The 15,967-nt window shown below is 49.1% G+C and overlaps 1 protein-coding gene across 4 annotated transcripts in view; it reads left to right on the forward strand.

Annotated features, from left to right (window-relative positions):
* Positions 1 to 6,713, forward strand: part of LEF1 (lymphoid enhancer binding factor 1) — a 252,049-nt gene extending 245,336 nt beyond the window's left edge. For all 4 annotated transcript variants that reach the window (XM_086962011.1, XM_086962009.1, XM_086962012.1 and 1 more), the window contains one exon: positions 5,572 to 6,713. In XM_086962011.1, the coding sequence (XP_086818137.1) occupies positions 5,572 to 5,651 (80 nt within the window). In that variant the 3' untranslated portion in view covers positions 5,652 to 6,713. The remainder of the gene's footprint in view (positions 1 to 5,571) is intronic.
* The last annotated feature ends 9,254 nt before the right edge of the window (positions 6,714 to 15,967 follow it).

The raw sequence follows: 15,967 nt of genomic DNA on the forward strand, positions 1-15,967 counted from the left end.
TGAATCCAGTTTGGAAAAATGGAAGTATGTTATGCTCCTCTGCCCAGCTTTCTAATTCCTTCAGCAACACTCTAGCATATGCCTTTGCTTCGATGTCTAGCAAAGCCACAAGCCGATAATTTTCAGGTTTTGTGCGGTCTCCTTTTTTATGTATAGGGAAAAGTATTGAACCTTTCCACAATGATGGGATGGAGGCCGTTTCAAAAGCGTGCCTGAAGAGTGGGGTAAACTGGTCCGCCCAGAATCCGTATGACACTTTGAACACTGCCGCTGGCACTCCGTTGGGGCCCGGTGCGCTGTCTGTCCTCATTTTCTTGATCAAGTTGGTTATCTCTATTGTGTTAATAAACAGACACTTGTCCTCTTCTTCTTTGTCTAGTAAATGTTGTTGTTCTTACATGACCCTCCTTTCCTGGTCTGTTGTGTACAATTGTTTTACATACTTAACCCACTCAGCGGCTGCCACCCCATTTTCTTTACTATGGCCAGTGTGGCTTAATTGTCTGATGTATCTCCAGAGTCGAGTATGACCCTTTTCTTTAAGCATATTTAGGATTTTCAGCCACTCTGCCTCAATTTTCTTTGTTCGAGTTTCCCATATTTTTTTCCTATGTTCACTTCGTAGCTCTTTTATTTCCACACTGAGATGATTTGTCACTCCTTTTCTTCTCGCTTTCAAGGCCTTTGAGAGACTCCGTTTGGTTTGCTCTAAGTCCCTGGGGTTTGGTTGTAATGGGTGGTTTTGTGGGTAAAGGCCCTGAGCTTTTGGATTACCACTGACCTGTCCTAGGACCGATTTTAGTTCCTCAAGTAGTTCCTTCCAGTGCTCCAGGGGAGGTGCCAGTGTTTGGCACTGCTCTTTATGGGTGACCCATTCCATGAGTACTGAACTTAATTTTGTAGTCCATTTTATTCTATTCAATACTGTATAGTGCTCTTCCTCGGTTGAAGAACCCAATGTTCCGGGGTGTTTTGCGGTTTTCCCGTTTATATCAAATGTGAGCCTCAATGGCTTATGATCACTTTCCTCCCTGTCTCCCACCTCGAAGTCTTTGAAGTATGTTACAAGTTTCTTGAGGATAAAAATGTAATCGATTAATGACTTACTCTTGAAGGTGGGCAAGGGAAGCCATTGAGGGTCCACTGCTTTCTAGGAAGCATGGGTGGAAACCATGTTATGCTCAAACAACAACAGATGAAGAGGCACCAGTTCTGTTATGTTTGGGGTGTTCCTCGTACCATCTCCCAGACTCCCGACGTTCATATGCCCTGCGATGATTGGGAGATGAGAGGCATATTTGATTATCAATGGTCCATTTTTTGGGATAATAGTTTTATTTCTTGGTTTTTTGGGCTTGTGGTGGGATTTATGTAACAATTGATTAACAACAAATGAATTGAGTTATTGTTACTTTTGAGTCCGGAGATCAGTACTGCTTGGAGATTGGAAGAGTTAGTTTCTATTGAATTTACCTCAATTTTACGGTTGTGATTGATGTAGATTGAGAGCCCACCTGCTGCTCTCCCGAAGATGTTACTTTTTTATTGCTGCAGTGTGAATCTCATAGTAACCTGAGAGAATTAGAGGTTCAGTGACCCATGTCTCTTGTAGACAAAGTATGTCATTTTCTCGAAGGTGCATACACGCTGCTTTACAATTGAGCATTCTTTTTAGCCCTGCGACGTTCCATAATAAGATGGACAGGAGAGTGTTATTCCCCCATCTTCGATTCTTGTTCAAATAGCTGTCTCCCTTATTACTGTTGGATGTGCCGTCGAGGGCTGAAGAACCGGGTTTTTAAACCCAGCGGCGCCAGGGGCACGCCCAAAGTCTTCGGATTCACCTGTCTTGGTATACAGAGACACGGAATACTTCTGGGTGGCGTAAAAGACCAAATTTATTAGCTGCAGCTAGTAACAGTGATCATAGAAGTACAGCATGGAGTAATTCTCAGGAGACTGCTCAATTTTTCAAGCAAGACATCTCCTTTTATACACAATATTCACATTCTAAACATACACCCATTGCGCAACATTCTAACCAATAAGATACATTCTCAAACAAAGTATCACATGACGAAAAGCTCAGTTTGCAGCATCCCAACCCAAAGTTAATTATTAGGAATGTCCCAAATCCAATCTCCACAAGCCGGACAAACCCATAACTGAAAGCACAATGCATGTAATAAAGGAGCATAGAAAAGGAAACAATGACAGATAGCGAGCAAGATAAATCATGTGTAAGGAAACTAAAAGTTAACGATGTCCTGAACATTGATTGGCAATCTCAGACAACGATCAAACCAGAGAAATTGGCTTAGCGAGGTCAGTTTCAGGTGAAGGAGTCAGGTCCTTACAATTCACCTTAAAGTCAAGAAAGGACCTAGTTAATGTGTACCAGTACGGGAAGGCCAGGTCGCTTCGTTCGTTCGACCTCATTCATCGGCCTAACGTGATGGCAACACAAAATGGAGGAACGGACAAAATGGAACCCATATTCGAGACAAAGTCTCTGAATACGTAATGACTCGCTAGTTAACGCCGAACTTACTGAATACGGTACGACATCACCAAAATCGTGACGGAACCATAACCTCACGGGACAAGATCAGTTTTCACAGAACCACAGGGCTCAAGTCTCCCGGTCCCGTCAGCATATTTTGCCTTGCGCTGTGCTTTGGTTCCATGTGGAACACTGCCCTTTGCTCTGCTGAGCTTATTATCTTGTATCTTGGTTCCAAGCAGTGCTCCAAACAAGAAACACTACAGCAATATTCTCTATACGCAATCAAAGATGAACCCACCCTCATTCGCTTTAGAAAGTTGCAGCGATAAAACTCTGGACCTGGCACAATTTTTAAAGCCTGGTTTGTTTGCGAGCATTAGAAAGTTCAAGAAGTGGCTATTCTGCTGGACTTTCATGGAAAATGAACCGCAAGGGGACAACTAATCCCCCTGAACTGGAGAATAACAATAAAAAGAAAATTTTATTTGGTCACCTTGACCCAGGTGCTCTTCTAATAGATCTGGTGATTGGCAGGCTCCAGACTGCGAACCATCAGGAGTTGCATTTTCCTATTGCCAAATTTACCTGTTAAAGAAGGTAATTTTCTTCTAATGTTGAACGTTCTTGCTAGCACCTCGAGTGTCCTTAGATATGCACTTTTATCGTGCTAATACTGGCTACACCACTACACGATGACTGGGTTTTTCTCAGACAAGCGCCTCCTACTCTTAGAGCCCGATTCACAAAGGGCCTCTGCACTCATGTGGGAGGCCCCACAGTCATGTCAGGGGCCCCACACTCGTGGCGGGACCTCCGCAATGAGAAACTGCATTCGGTGGTCCCAGCATAATTGCGGGCCTTCAGCCACGACTGCCGGGCCTTGACCATGAGTGCTGAGGCCCTTTGCGAATAGGGCCCTTAGTTTCGTACACTTGTCTGTGAATGTGACAGTTTTGGCTGACTTCCTGCATAAAGTGCCAGCTGGTTAGGAATAGGATTGGGCGCTCAGCTAGGCCGATCCATATCTCCCTCCCTCAGAAGGGATAGCTGCAGTGGGAGGCAATATATGTTTTCAGGACAGATCACCTCCTTAATACAGTGCTTACAATCGACGAAGCCATACCAAATGACAGCCACAAGCGCTGCTATCAAGGCTTCACAAGGATTTTCTATACCCGAGTTGTGAGAGGTTGGGTAAGTTTGGATTTGAGTGAGCTACCAAAATTAATTAGTGATCATGTTACTAGCCAGATTAAAAAACATTGATGCATTTAAATCTCTTATAAAATGTAATCAGAGCATAAGAAGATATTACCAATTGCATTAAGGTTATCTAGCACTGTTAGGTGTTCTAGGTCAGGCTGAGAAGAACTGGTGATTGGCTGGTGGTTGACGTTAAAATGACATTTTCCTCCCCTTTGGCACAGTGCAGCACCCTATAATGGTTTATTAAATGCAGTACATAGTGCTGTGCACATAAGTAGATGATATCAAGTTCTTACTATAAAGTGTTTAACTTTGATATATTTCGTCAGTATTTCAGTCGCAGATAATGAATGTTGAGGGTCTTGTTTAAAGGTATGCAGTAAGGGGACATCAATGAAAAAATCATATGTATCCTGACTGCCACCTCTGCCTTCCCTCGTCTCAATTAGATGTGGATTGTAGCAGGACATAACGAAAAACAGGCATCTCCCGCCTACCAATCTCTGCCATGCTCTTGTTATTTAGAGTGCACAGGAAGGCAGTGTTTCTAATCAGCTTCACCACTGGCAACACTGTATTGGTGTACCTGACTGGTGGAAATGGCTTTCTGTTTGTTCAGGAATGCTTTATAAATTGGGCTCCCGGTTTTATGGTATTTATTATTTTGACATTCCCGTCTGTATTTATCCATATTTAGCTTTTGCTAATTGTACCTATATTTAACCATATTTATTTAGTGTTATGTGAAAAAATGAAGCTGAAATTAGTATATTTTGACATTTATTTAACCAATAAATATGAACAAAATGCAGGAACACCCTTACCGGGTTCAGTGATATAAACACACTCGGATGATAAAATATGTACACATATGGGAAAACATGCAAAGGTTAGTACCTTGGTTGTATTTATATACAATGCTGTTTAAAGTTTTTTACAAAAATTCCTTTATTTTGTTCAACCCCGCTACCATTTCAATCTGCACAGCGATTGGCTTGGCAGTCATGGTTGACAGCCTCTAGAATCACTCAAAAACAACCCAATTTCCGTTTTTATCCACATTTAAAAATAAATACAGACAGGAAAATACATTCTTGGCTGTCTGTATTTATCTGTAAAAATCTGAAAAAAGGGAAAACAGGGAGTCTTATTTATAAACCCAAGATGGTGCTAGTCTTGAAATGTCTCTCACAGGCTCGGAAAAAGCTCCCAGCACGTGGATGGCATTGTTAATGTTATTTCTGGAATGGATCCCTACTTTGGAAGTCGATCTCCAGGAATACCCTAAGTGAAGACAAGTCCACAATGCCAGCTTGACATGGCAGACCTGCCATCACGGATCATATTTCTATGAAGTTGGCTCCCGGGATGTCTGCAGGAGCCGCATTAGGAGGAAAATGCTTTTAGTGAGGGCGGTTAACGTTAAATCAGTCATCCTGGCCACTGCTGATGTGGCAAATTTGCTGCTCCTTCCACGAAGGTGTTTTGGCAGCCGGCTGCCCAAGTTCAATTGAGGCTGTGTTATGTATGACCTTATTTTGAATAGTGTTGGAAATATTTGTTTTATGTATGGAATTCACTTAAATTTCAGTTTACATGGATCAGACTAAGGGTCAATTAAAGCCCAATGGTAGTCCTTAAAATGTATTCGCTTTTTGAAAGGTATTAGCAGAAAACAAAGAATGTTCTGTGTGTGGCATTTGCTCTCACATGACAAATACTAATGAAAATATTGCAACAAAAATTTGAAATGCCCCTTAACAGACGCCTCGAAGATTTAAAAGTGCATAGGGTTCATTTGCTGCAAAAAAACAATTGTTGCCCTTCTTCTTACAAACATGCTTTTCCTTTCTCTGCAGGAGGGAAAAGAAATGCTTTCTCCACATGCAAAGCAAGAGCAGGAGCACCAGGACCCCTTCTGGAGATGGAAGCCTGTTAACACCCTGGTTCTCTTCTACGCCTGCAGAGCACCAACCAAGGAGTTTGATACAGACCTTCTCTTCATCCCACCGATGTCACTGCAAGAGATGCTGTACCGTTAAGACAATCACTGCCTAAACAACTCCATTTACTATCCAATCCTGACCTCATACGCAAAAGCACAGGAGGTGATCTTCTGCAAGCCCTTTTCTCAGAAAAAACTGTTTCCTGCATCTCCTCATTGCGCCCCATAAGAGATTCGCCTCCTGGTTGACATTGTCCCAAGAGCCAGAGCAATCCTCTGCATCACCCCTGCCTGCTACAGGCCAACCAACCCCACAGACCCCCCACAAGCGGCGCACAGTCCACTGAAGACTCCCTTTTCTTTTCCTTTCTCTTATTTAATGACAGTTCAAAAAGATACATTCTTGGTTTTACCTTTAAGTGGAATGCTTTTGTATTCTTTTTTTTACTTTTTTCTCTTGATGTATACCTTACTGGAGGTGAGCTTTTAAAAGAGATTTAAAAATCTATTCTTTTTTTATTAAAAAATAATGGATTTTCTTCTGGGCCAGAGAAATTCATTCTACAAAATTGTGGGGTTCCTACTATACTTCTTGAGTAGGAGTTTCTCAGTGCTTTCAAAGTTCTATATGTTTTAAAACAACAAGATGTTGTTTCTTAAAAGGCTTGCTCAATATATTTTATTCAGACATTTGGATGATACAGCCAGCTTTGCCGATGACAAGGAGGCGTTTTACTTTGCTGTCCCTCATTCCTCACTCCATATTTTCTTTCCCTCTGCCTTGTACAAAGCCCAGCACTTGAATTCATTGTTACAATGTAAATTGTCCTGTATTTCGTCTGTTTTTGTTAGCCTGATAGTGGGATTTTTTATGCCAGTTGTTGAACTATGAATTTTGATGTTACCGCCCACTTTTTTTTTTTTTAAATAGTGAAGCACAGTTCTGCCCAAACATACTGTTGACTGAAAATCTTTATTTTGTCATTCCAGTTTGAGTTATTGTGCTGAAACATTTTTGTTTTTACAAAGCTTTGTAATAAAATGTATAAACTGCCATTTGACTTGGTTATAAGCATGCCCTATTTTCTGATAGCATTCACAAAAGCTTGGTGTTGCTTCTAGAGGAGTGAGCAAATGGAATGATTGCATCAAAAAATTATGGGGGGGGGCACATTGCAATACTAGTAGTTCACTTACATTTCAACTAACAGCATGTGATTTGTGAAACAAATCCAACCCAGAGACAGGGCCGGACTGGCCGGCCTGGGCATTGGGCGTTTTCCTGGGAGGCTGCAAGGGTGAGGGCTGACTTTGCATCTATGGGGGCCGTTTTTAGGTCGAGGCTACCGTCGCACTGCGTAGCAGTGGGCGGAGCCGAAGATTTAATGTGTCTTTGAGGGGGCTTTGGAACCCGCCCCTCTTCTCCATTGGCTGGCCTAGTAAATGCTGGCCAGCCATTGGAGGAGAGGGGCATCACTCGGTCCAAGCCCCGTCTTTTTCGGAATGAGGGGTGTGTTTTTTCGTTCTTTCTATTTACTTTCTCTCCTCTTCCCATTGGCTGGAATTTTATCTTCCAGCCAATGGGAAGAGGAGAGAACGAAAACACGTCCCTCAATCCGAAAAATGACCCTGGTTTCTCCGAGGCATTTCTGCTTTGCCTCGGAGAAACGTGGTCGCAGTCGTGATCAGGCTCTGCTCCCGCACCGCCGTCTGACCTATGGTGTCCATCGGGACTTTGCGCCCACCAAACCACGGAGGACCGAACTTCACTGCTGCCTTTCTCCATTCAGCAGAGCTGTGTGAGGGGCTGGGACAAGACGAGCTGCGCCAGGAATGCGGGACTCCCTTCCTCCTCGCCCGGGCTGCTAAGTCACATCCCCAATCCAGCACTCACCGGGTTCTGTGGGAAGCAGGCAGCGTGTTCAGCACAGTCCGACCCCCGAGCCTGGGGCGTCCAAGGTCAGTCTCGTAGCAGTCCTAGGGACAGTGATGCCACCATGCGGCCACTGAACGTCCTGGTGAGAAATCAAGGTCCGGCAGAGTTTCCACTCACCGGCGGCCTCCAAAACCATCCGAGGGATCAATCGTGCATTCGGGTCTCCACTAACCCCTCCACGCCAGAAGCCTCCTTGGATCAAGCATCGGGGCGCTCACTGCAGACGACGTCCCCTGTAATGTGGTCTGTTTGTCAGGGGTCGCCCGGGCTGCTAAGTCACGCCCCCAATCCAGCACTCACCGGGTTCTGTGGGAAGCAGGCAACTTGTTCAGCACAGTCCGATCCCCGAGCCTGGGGCGTCTAAGGTCAGTCTCGCAGCAGCCCTAGGGACAGTGATGCCACCATGCGGCCACTGTACGTCCTGGTGAGAAATCAAGGCCCCGGCGGAGTTTCCACTCTCCGGCGGCCTCCAAAACTATCCGAGGGATCCATTGTGCATTCGGGTCTCCACTCACCCCGCCAAACCAGAAGCCTCCTTGGATCAAGCATCAGGCCGCTCACTGCAGACGACGTCCCCTGTAATGTGGTCTGTTTGTCAGGGGTTGCCAGCAGCCCAGCATAGCAATACAGTATACCCAGTCCCACTCCCAATCTGTTGTGATTATAATACAGGAGTTCTTAACACAATCCATCCGCATCGGGGGCGCTGAGGAATTTACTTTCTCTTGTGCACGGCACCTCTCTGATAGAGTTTTATATCTCAGTGATTCATGTGTCTAGTGCTCTTATTTCCAGCGATTTTCGAGCCCTTCTGCTGATTGCTGTGGAGCCCTCGTGGATCATGTCCACACGGCCATCTTGTCGGCCATGCAGCGCCCAAGGCCCAGGAGAACCGAACTTCACTGCTGCCTTTTTTCATTCAGCAGAGCTGTGTGAGGGGCTGGGACAAGACGAGCTGCGCCGGGGCTGCGGGACTCCCTTCCTCCTCGCCCGGGCTACCGGGCTCTATTCCACCTCCCTCAGATCTAACGCGGGTCTGTAGTGCAGGGGGCACTGACACCCCGGTGCCCTCTCCTTCAGGTGCCCTGCTGATCTCTGCTAGGCCCCGGGCAGCTGCGGGCGGGAGCTCCAGCCACTCTCTGCCATTTTCGGCAAAGAAGAAAAGCTTTCCCGAGGAGCCGGAGTGGAGTGTGAGCGCCGGACCCTCCTCCTTCCTCAGACAGCTGGCCGGGCAGAGCCGAGCTCCGTCTGTCCGAGGCGCTGCGGGACCGGAGAGCGCCGATCCGGTGCCGCGAGGATCTAGGGACGAGGGATCCGTGTGGCGGCCGGAGGACGGGACTATGTGCGCCCGGGATTCCCGGCCCTGTCTGGCCATTGTTCACCCGCAGCGCTGCCCGGCCACCATGGAGACGGGACTGTCCCATGGAGTGAGGTGAGTGATTGAGGCTCAGCCGCCTCCAGGGGTCCGTGGTACAGATCCGAGTGTTAACCCCTTTGTTGGTGAAGCTTCCCTGACTCCTCTCTCCTTGTCCGGGGCCGGCCGGAGCTTACACCACCGTCCCTTGGACAACCCCACCCACAGTTGTGGGGCCTCCCGGGGCTGAGCAGGACTGCATCTGCCTGGCACCACCGCAGGCAGGAATCACAGAAATGGCTGCAGGCTCGGAGCTTTAGGAGCTGTGACTGAGACACGACCACATTTCAGTGCACATAATTGAACGAAAACTGAGGAAACGAAGTTCTGAAAAGGGCTTTTCTGGCTAGATTTGTTCAAAGGTGTAAACTATGCCGGACACGTAAAGTGTTCCGTAAAGTTGGTTGGCAGGCAGGACCTTGTTTGTGTGTTCTTATAAGTGGTGACCTGCCAGCACGTTTCGTCCCCTGCGTTATGTCCCATCTGGACACTCTTCCCTCACACTGTGTATTCTCCATTTAGTATAACGTGGGCCTCCTAAATGTTTCCTTTGACTTTCATACCTTAATTATCTTCCTTCGTTATCAATTCATATTCTGCTGACCTTACCCTTTCAGCATTCGCCTGTCCTCTTCTGGCTCCAAAGCTGCTCTTACCTCCTGGACTTTACGCTGCCCTTACTGTCGTCTTGCACTTTCTGCCGACGTTATCCTCTGTGTATTCTACTGCACTTACCTTGCGTCTTCTGCTGCCTTCGCCCTTTGTTCCTTCTGCTGCCCTTACCCTGTTTGTCTTTGCTGCCCTTACCCTGTTTGTCTTTCCCCAGCGAGATCGGGGTGTCAGAGTCTGGCGACACAGAGCTGAAGGTGAGTCTGTACCCGGGCAGGGGGCTATCCCCTCCGTGCTGATACTGGTCCACTGTGTGTACAAGAGGGCGGGGTGAGTGCATGGCTCATACCTGGGAAGTAATGTGGTCTGACGCAGAGTACGTGGCCTTTGTACAGAAATGGGGCTTTGGCGATGGACAGCCTGACCCCTGACCCCTGACCTAGGTTATGTGCGCATTTGTGGGGGAGATGGGGGGAAGGAGAACCTTATTCTACAACTGAAGGTAGTAATGGCTCACACCTTCGCTGTCTGTCAGCCAGGGTATTCATGAAGCACATGTACTGACTTCCTACGCACCATGCTTGCTCCAGTGGGTGGCATAACTGCCCAGGCCAGTCAGAAGCTTTTATTGGACACAGGCCAAGACAAGTAGCGTGGCTCTGTCTGTGTGTGTGCGCGTGGCTCTGTCTTTGTGTGTGCGTGGCTCTGTCTTTGTGTGTGCGTGGCTCTGTCTTTGTGTGAGGGGCTCTGTGTGTGTGTGGGGGGGCTCTGTACGTGTGTGGGGGGCTCTCTGTGTGTGGGGGGGGCTCTCTGTGTGTGTGGGGGGGCTTTCTGTGTGTGGGGGGGCTTTCTGTGTGTGGGGGGCTCTCTGTGTGTGGGAGGGCTCTCTCTGTGTGTGTGGCTCTCTGTGTGTGTGGCTCTGTGTGTGTGTGTGTGTGTGTGGCTCCCCAGCGAGATCGGGGTGTCCGAGTCTGGCGACACAGAGCTGAAGGTGAGTCTGTGCCCGGGCAGGGGGCTATCCCCTCCCTGCTGATACCGGCCCACTGTGTGTACAAGAGGGCGGGGTGATTGCATGGCTCATACCTGGGAAGTAATGTGGTCTGACGCAGAGTACGTGGCCTTTGTACAGAAATGGGGCTTTGGCAATGGACAGCCTGATCCCTGACCTAGGTTATGTGCGCATTTGTGGGGGAGATGGGGGGATGGAGAACCTTATTCTACCACTGAAGGTAGTAATGGCTCACACCTTCGCTGTCTGTCAGCCAGAGTATTCAGGCAGCACATGTACTGACTTCCTACGCACTATGCTTGCTCCAGTGGGTGACATAACTGCCCAGGCCAGTCAGAAGCTTTTATTGGACACAGGCCAAGACAAGTAGCGTGGCGCTGTCTGTGTGTGTGCGTGGCTCTGTCTTTGTGTGTGCGTGGCTCTGTCTTTGTGTGTGCGTGGCTCTGTCTTTGTGTGTGCGTGGCTCTGTCTTTGTGTGAGGGGCTATCTGTGTGTGTGGGGGGCTTTGTGCGTGTGTGGGGGGGCTCTCTGTGTGTGGGGTTCTGTGTGTGTGGGGGGGCTCTCTGTGTGTGTGGGGGCTCTGTGTGTGTGTGTGGGGGGCTCTGTATGTGTGAGGCTCTGTGTGTGTGTGTGGGGGGCTCTCTGAGTGTGTGTGTGTGGCTCTCTCTGTGTGTGTGGCTCTCTGTGTGTGTGTGGCTCTCTCTGTGTGTGGCTCTGTGTGTGTGTGTGTGGCTCCCCAGCGAGATCGGGATGTCCGAGTCTGGCGACACAGAGCTGAAGGTGAGTCTGTGCCCGGGCAGGGGGCTATCCCCTCCCTGCTGATACCGGTCCACTGTGTGTACAAGAGGGCGGGGTGAGTGCATGGCTCATACCTGGGAAGTAATGTGGTCTGGCGCAGAGTACGTGGCCTTTGTACAGAAATGGGGCTTTGGCGACGGACAGCCTGACCCCTGACCTAGGTTATGTGCGCATTTGTGGGAGAGATGGGGGAGGGAGAACCTTATTCTACAACTGAAGGTAGTAATGGCTCACACCTTCGCTGTCTGTCAGCCAGGGTATTCAGGAAGCACATGTACTGACTTCCTACGCACCATGCTTGCTCCAGTGGGTGGCATAACTGCCCAGGCCAGTCAGAAGCTTTTATTGGACACAGGCCAAGACAAGTAGCGTGGCTCTGTCTGTGTGTGTGCGTGGCTCTGTCTTTGTGTGTGCGTGGCTCTGTCTGTGTGTGAGGGGCTCTCTGTGTGTGGGGGGGTCTCTCTGTTTATCCAGTATTAGGGGTGTCTTTCATAGATTCACATGCCTGAATCATTCCCCGTCGTCGAGACGGGAGCCTCCGGTACATAAAAAAGTAATGTCCTATAGTCATACATAGAGAAAAAGGGCCTAAGGGCCACCCCTTAGTAGCCTTTCCTTGTCCTTATGTAAAAAGGACCAAACTCTCACAGTCAGCCAATCAGCTCCGACCTCCCTCTAGAACCTTTCTGGGAGGAGCCTCAGTCCCTCAGATTTTCTACCGCACGTTGTGCTAGGGAGTCTCCAGCCTGAGCTCTCCTCAGGATTCCTTCAAATTCAACAGATTTTCTTTGAAAGTGATATCTGAACTCTCAACTCTTCAAGGATTACTTCACTACACTGTCTTGGCAGTAAGTGTTTTCTTTCCACTGCTTCTTCCATGTCTGAATCACAGAAGAAAGCCCTTTTCAGGGCCTGCTCTTCCTGTGGGAAGAAAAGGATCCATGTGGATGATCAGCACGACCTGTGCTTGTATTGCCTTTACCCGGACCATGTCTCAGACAAATGCAAGATTTGTAGGTCTTTTCCTAAAAAGAGCGTGAGAGATAGGGAAGGTCGCCTTCTCATTTGGCTTGACAGGCTTAAGGACAGAGACAATCTGGACTCCTCTGTGAGCAGTGCTTCCAGGACCTCAGCTGTCTCTCAAAAGAGGCCTAGGGTGTCTTCCCCTGGCCCCTCAGACACTCCTCCTAAGAAGACCCACAGGAAGTCTTCAGAGGCGAGATCTGCGACATCTTCAGTGTCTGCTAAGGAAGATCAAACCTTTAAAAAGCCTGCTCCGTCATCTAGACAAGCCCAGAGGACTACCTCAGTCACGACCACAGTGTCTACCACATCAGCGTCGTCGCCTTCAGCGTCGACGACGACAACTACATCTTCCTCATCTTCAGGTAGACCTGTTTCCTCTATGATACTCCTAAAATCGTCGTCGACGACAAAGACCATGTCGACAACGAAGACTACACCGTCGACGACGCCGTCGTCATTGACGAGCCCATCGTCGTCAAAGACGTTGCCAAAGATCCCACCGTCGACGGCGAAGATGTCGACGAGAGGCTCGACGACGAGGACGTCGTCTACGAAAACACCGTCGACGAAGACGTCGACGACGACTTCACAGTCGTCGGCGACCAAGAATACATCGCCCACTCCACCGTTGACGAGGACCTCGTCGACGACTCCGTTGACGAAAGACTCGTCGACGTCGAAGACCCGGTCGACGACAAAAGACTCTTCGTCGACGGCGAACACTCCGTCGACGAAGGACTCGACGACGACAACACCGTCGACGGAAGCCTCGTCGTCGAGGATGGCACTGTCTGAGCCATGGAAAAAATCGAACCTGGTGGAAGTACCGACCCTCATGCTGCCGCCGTCGACGACTCCCTCGACGACGACAGGCTCTGATGCGAAGTCTGGCAAGCATAACAAAATGCAAATTACCCCGGAAACAACATCTCCGAGCAAAGTGGAAACGCAGCCACCTCAGGAAATCTTCCAAAGTGAAGAATCCGAAGAGGATGACCACCAGGATCCCGCTACTTCGGTCTCGGACCTTAACATCAAATGCCAAAGCACTGATGAAGAACAGGAAGACTTCACCTATCAGGAACACTCTGTCCATACTAGCGTCCGCACGGAAGTCACCCCCATGATATGCTTACCGGCGACCCTTGTCAATGACTTGAGATTCCTTGTACAGGATTACAAACAACGCTTTCCGGATGCGGACAGAGGCAGTCAAGCGCCTAAGGCTCATGCGCCTGAGGACAAGGGGAATCAGACACCTACAGTCCAAGTACCAGTGTCAGCCCCAAAACAAACTCACCCTCACCCTCAAACCCACCATGACGTCCAGCCTCAGGTGGTGGTCTCTTCAGACGAAGATGAGGAGGAGGAGGAATTGGAGGAAGGAGAGGTCCAGGAGATACACTCGGACCACTCGGACCAGGATGAAGAGGATGAATATGTGGCATCATCCCCAGCTTCACCACAACCACGTCAAGCGGACTCCCCGCCTGTGGACATTGCCGGCTTCCATAAACTTGTGGAGAGGGCAGCGAAGAGATTCCATATGGCTGTGGAATCAACAGAAACGGACTGCTTCTTGCATGATTTCAAAGAACAGACACAAAAGTCCACCAAATCTATTCCGATTATAGAGTTCTTGTGGGAACAAGGAAAGAAATTAATGCTGACACCTGCTTCTGTACCGGCAGTTGTTCCTCGCCTAGACAAGAAATACAGAGCACCACTTACTGCGGCGGCTTGCCTCAATGGTCACCCCAAACCAGACTCAGTGGTGACACAGGCGGCCCAGAAACACTCCTGTAACCCTTCCTCCCCACTGTCCGCTCCCCCAGACAAGGAAGGCAGAAAACTTGACACGATTGGAAAACGCTTCACAACCACATCGGCCATGACCATCAAGGTGGCCAACTCCATTGCCTTGTTGGGACGTTACAATCGCCAACTCTGGGAGGACATAGCCCCTTACGTGAAGGAACTGCCTGACACAGTCCAGAGTGAGGTAAAGGCTCTCCTGGTGGAAGGTCAATCTTCAGCGGCGGAACTAATTGACTGCGCTATCGACGCAGCCATGACAGGCTTCCGTCAGCTTGCGGGGGCTGCAGTCCTACGACGTCATGGGTGGCTGAGAGCGACATCATTCCGCCAGGAAGTGCAATCAAAGGTTCTGGACATGCCCTTTGACGGACAACACCTTTTTGGGGAAAAAATCGACGAGGCACTGCAGACCATTAAGAAGGACACCGACACGGCAAGGGCACTGGGCACTATGCAGTCCAGAAACCAGTCCTTTCGAGGCAACAGATCCAGAGGTCAGTCCTCTTATCGAGGTTCCTATCAGAACAGGTCCTCGTATTCGTACAATAACAAAGGCCAATACCAACACAAACAGCAGCAAGGCCGCCAATCTTCGTTCGGAAGATCTAGCTACAGAGGAAAAAATACCAAGAGGGGCGCTGGCGGCCGCCAGTGACCGATTGCTCCAGCCAGTCCAACCACCCTCTCCATCCTTTCAAATTGGAGGAAAACTGACCCATTTCCTCACCAATTGGCAGTACATCACCACGGACCGTGGGTTCTTCAAATTATTCGATTCAGCCATTCTCTCGAATTCACCTCCATCCCTCCCAATACACCTCCACGCAGACGGACGCACAAACACCTGCGCCTGCTTCTCAAGGAACTTTCGATAATGCTACAGAAGGGAGCGATCGAAAGAGTGCCAGCATCCTCAAAGGGGAAGGGATTTTACTCCCACTTCTTCCTTGTACAACAAAAAGAGAACAAGTGGAGGCCCATCCTGGATCTCCGGGCGCTCAACGCCTTCCTACGGAGCCAATCGTTCAGGATGGTGACGATTCAAGAAATTCTGGGCATTCTGGAAAGAGGAGATTTCATGACATCCTTAGATCTCCAGGATGCCTACTACCACATCCCCATCCTCAGAAGTCACCGGAAATTCCTGAGGTTCGAGGTGGCGGGCCGTCACTATCAGTTCAAAGTCCTGCCATTCGGCCTCAAGTCCGCGCCGCGGATTTTCACGAAGTGCCTTGCGCCGGTGGCAGCCTTCCTACGTCAATTGGGTCACCAAGTCTTCCCCTACCTAGACGATTGGCTGGTGAAAGCACCCTCACCTGGAGATGCAGCCGAATCCTCCAACGCCTGCACCAATCTTTTTCAGAGGCTGGGATTAACGCTCAATCTCAAAAAATCCTGCATGGTCCCCTCAACGAAAATTACCTTCCTAGGGGCCACCTTGGACACGAAGTGCACAAGAGCCTTCCCCTCGAAGGAGAGGACGGACAAGATCTTATCTCTGGCCACGGCTGTGGCGGCAAAGACACACCTAAAAGTTCGGACTTACACCTCCCTCCTAGGGATGATGTCTTCCTGCATACTCCTCATCCCGCACTGCAGACTCAGGATGCGCCCGTTGCAGGAGGCACTCACGAGCCAATGGACTCAAAGTACTGGCTCCTTCGAAGACACTATTCGGATCACACCAAAAATGTCCAAAG

This window comes from Lissotriton vulgaris, chromosome 3_1, assembly GCF_964263255.1.
Source record: "Lissotriton vulgaris chromosome 3_1, aLisVul1.2, whole genome shotgun sequence".
NCBI lineage: Eukaryota > Metazoa > Chordata > Amphibia > Caudata > Salamandridae > Lissotriton > Lissotriton vulgaris.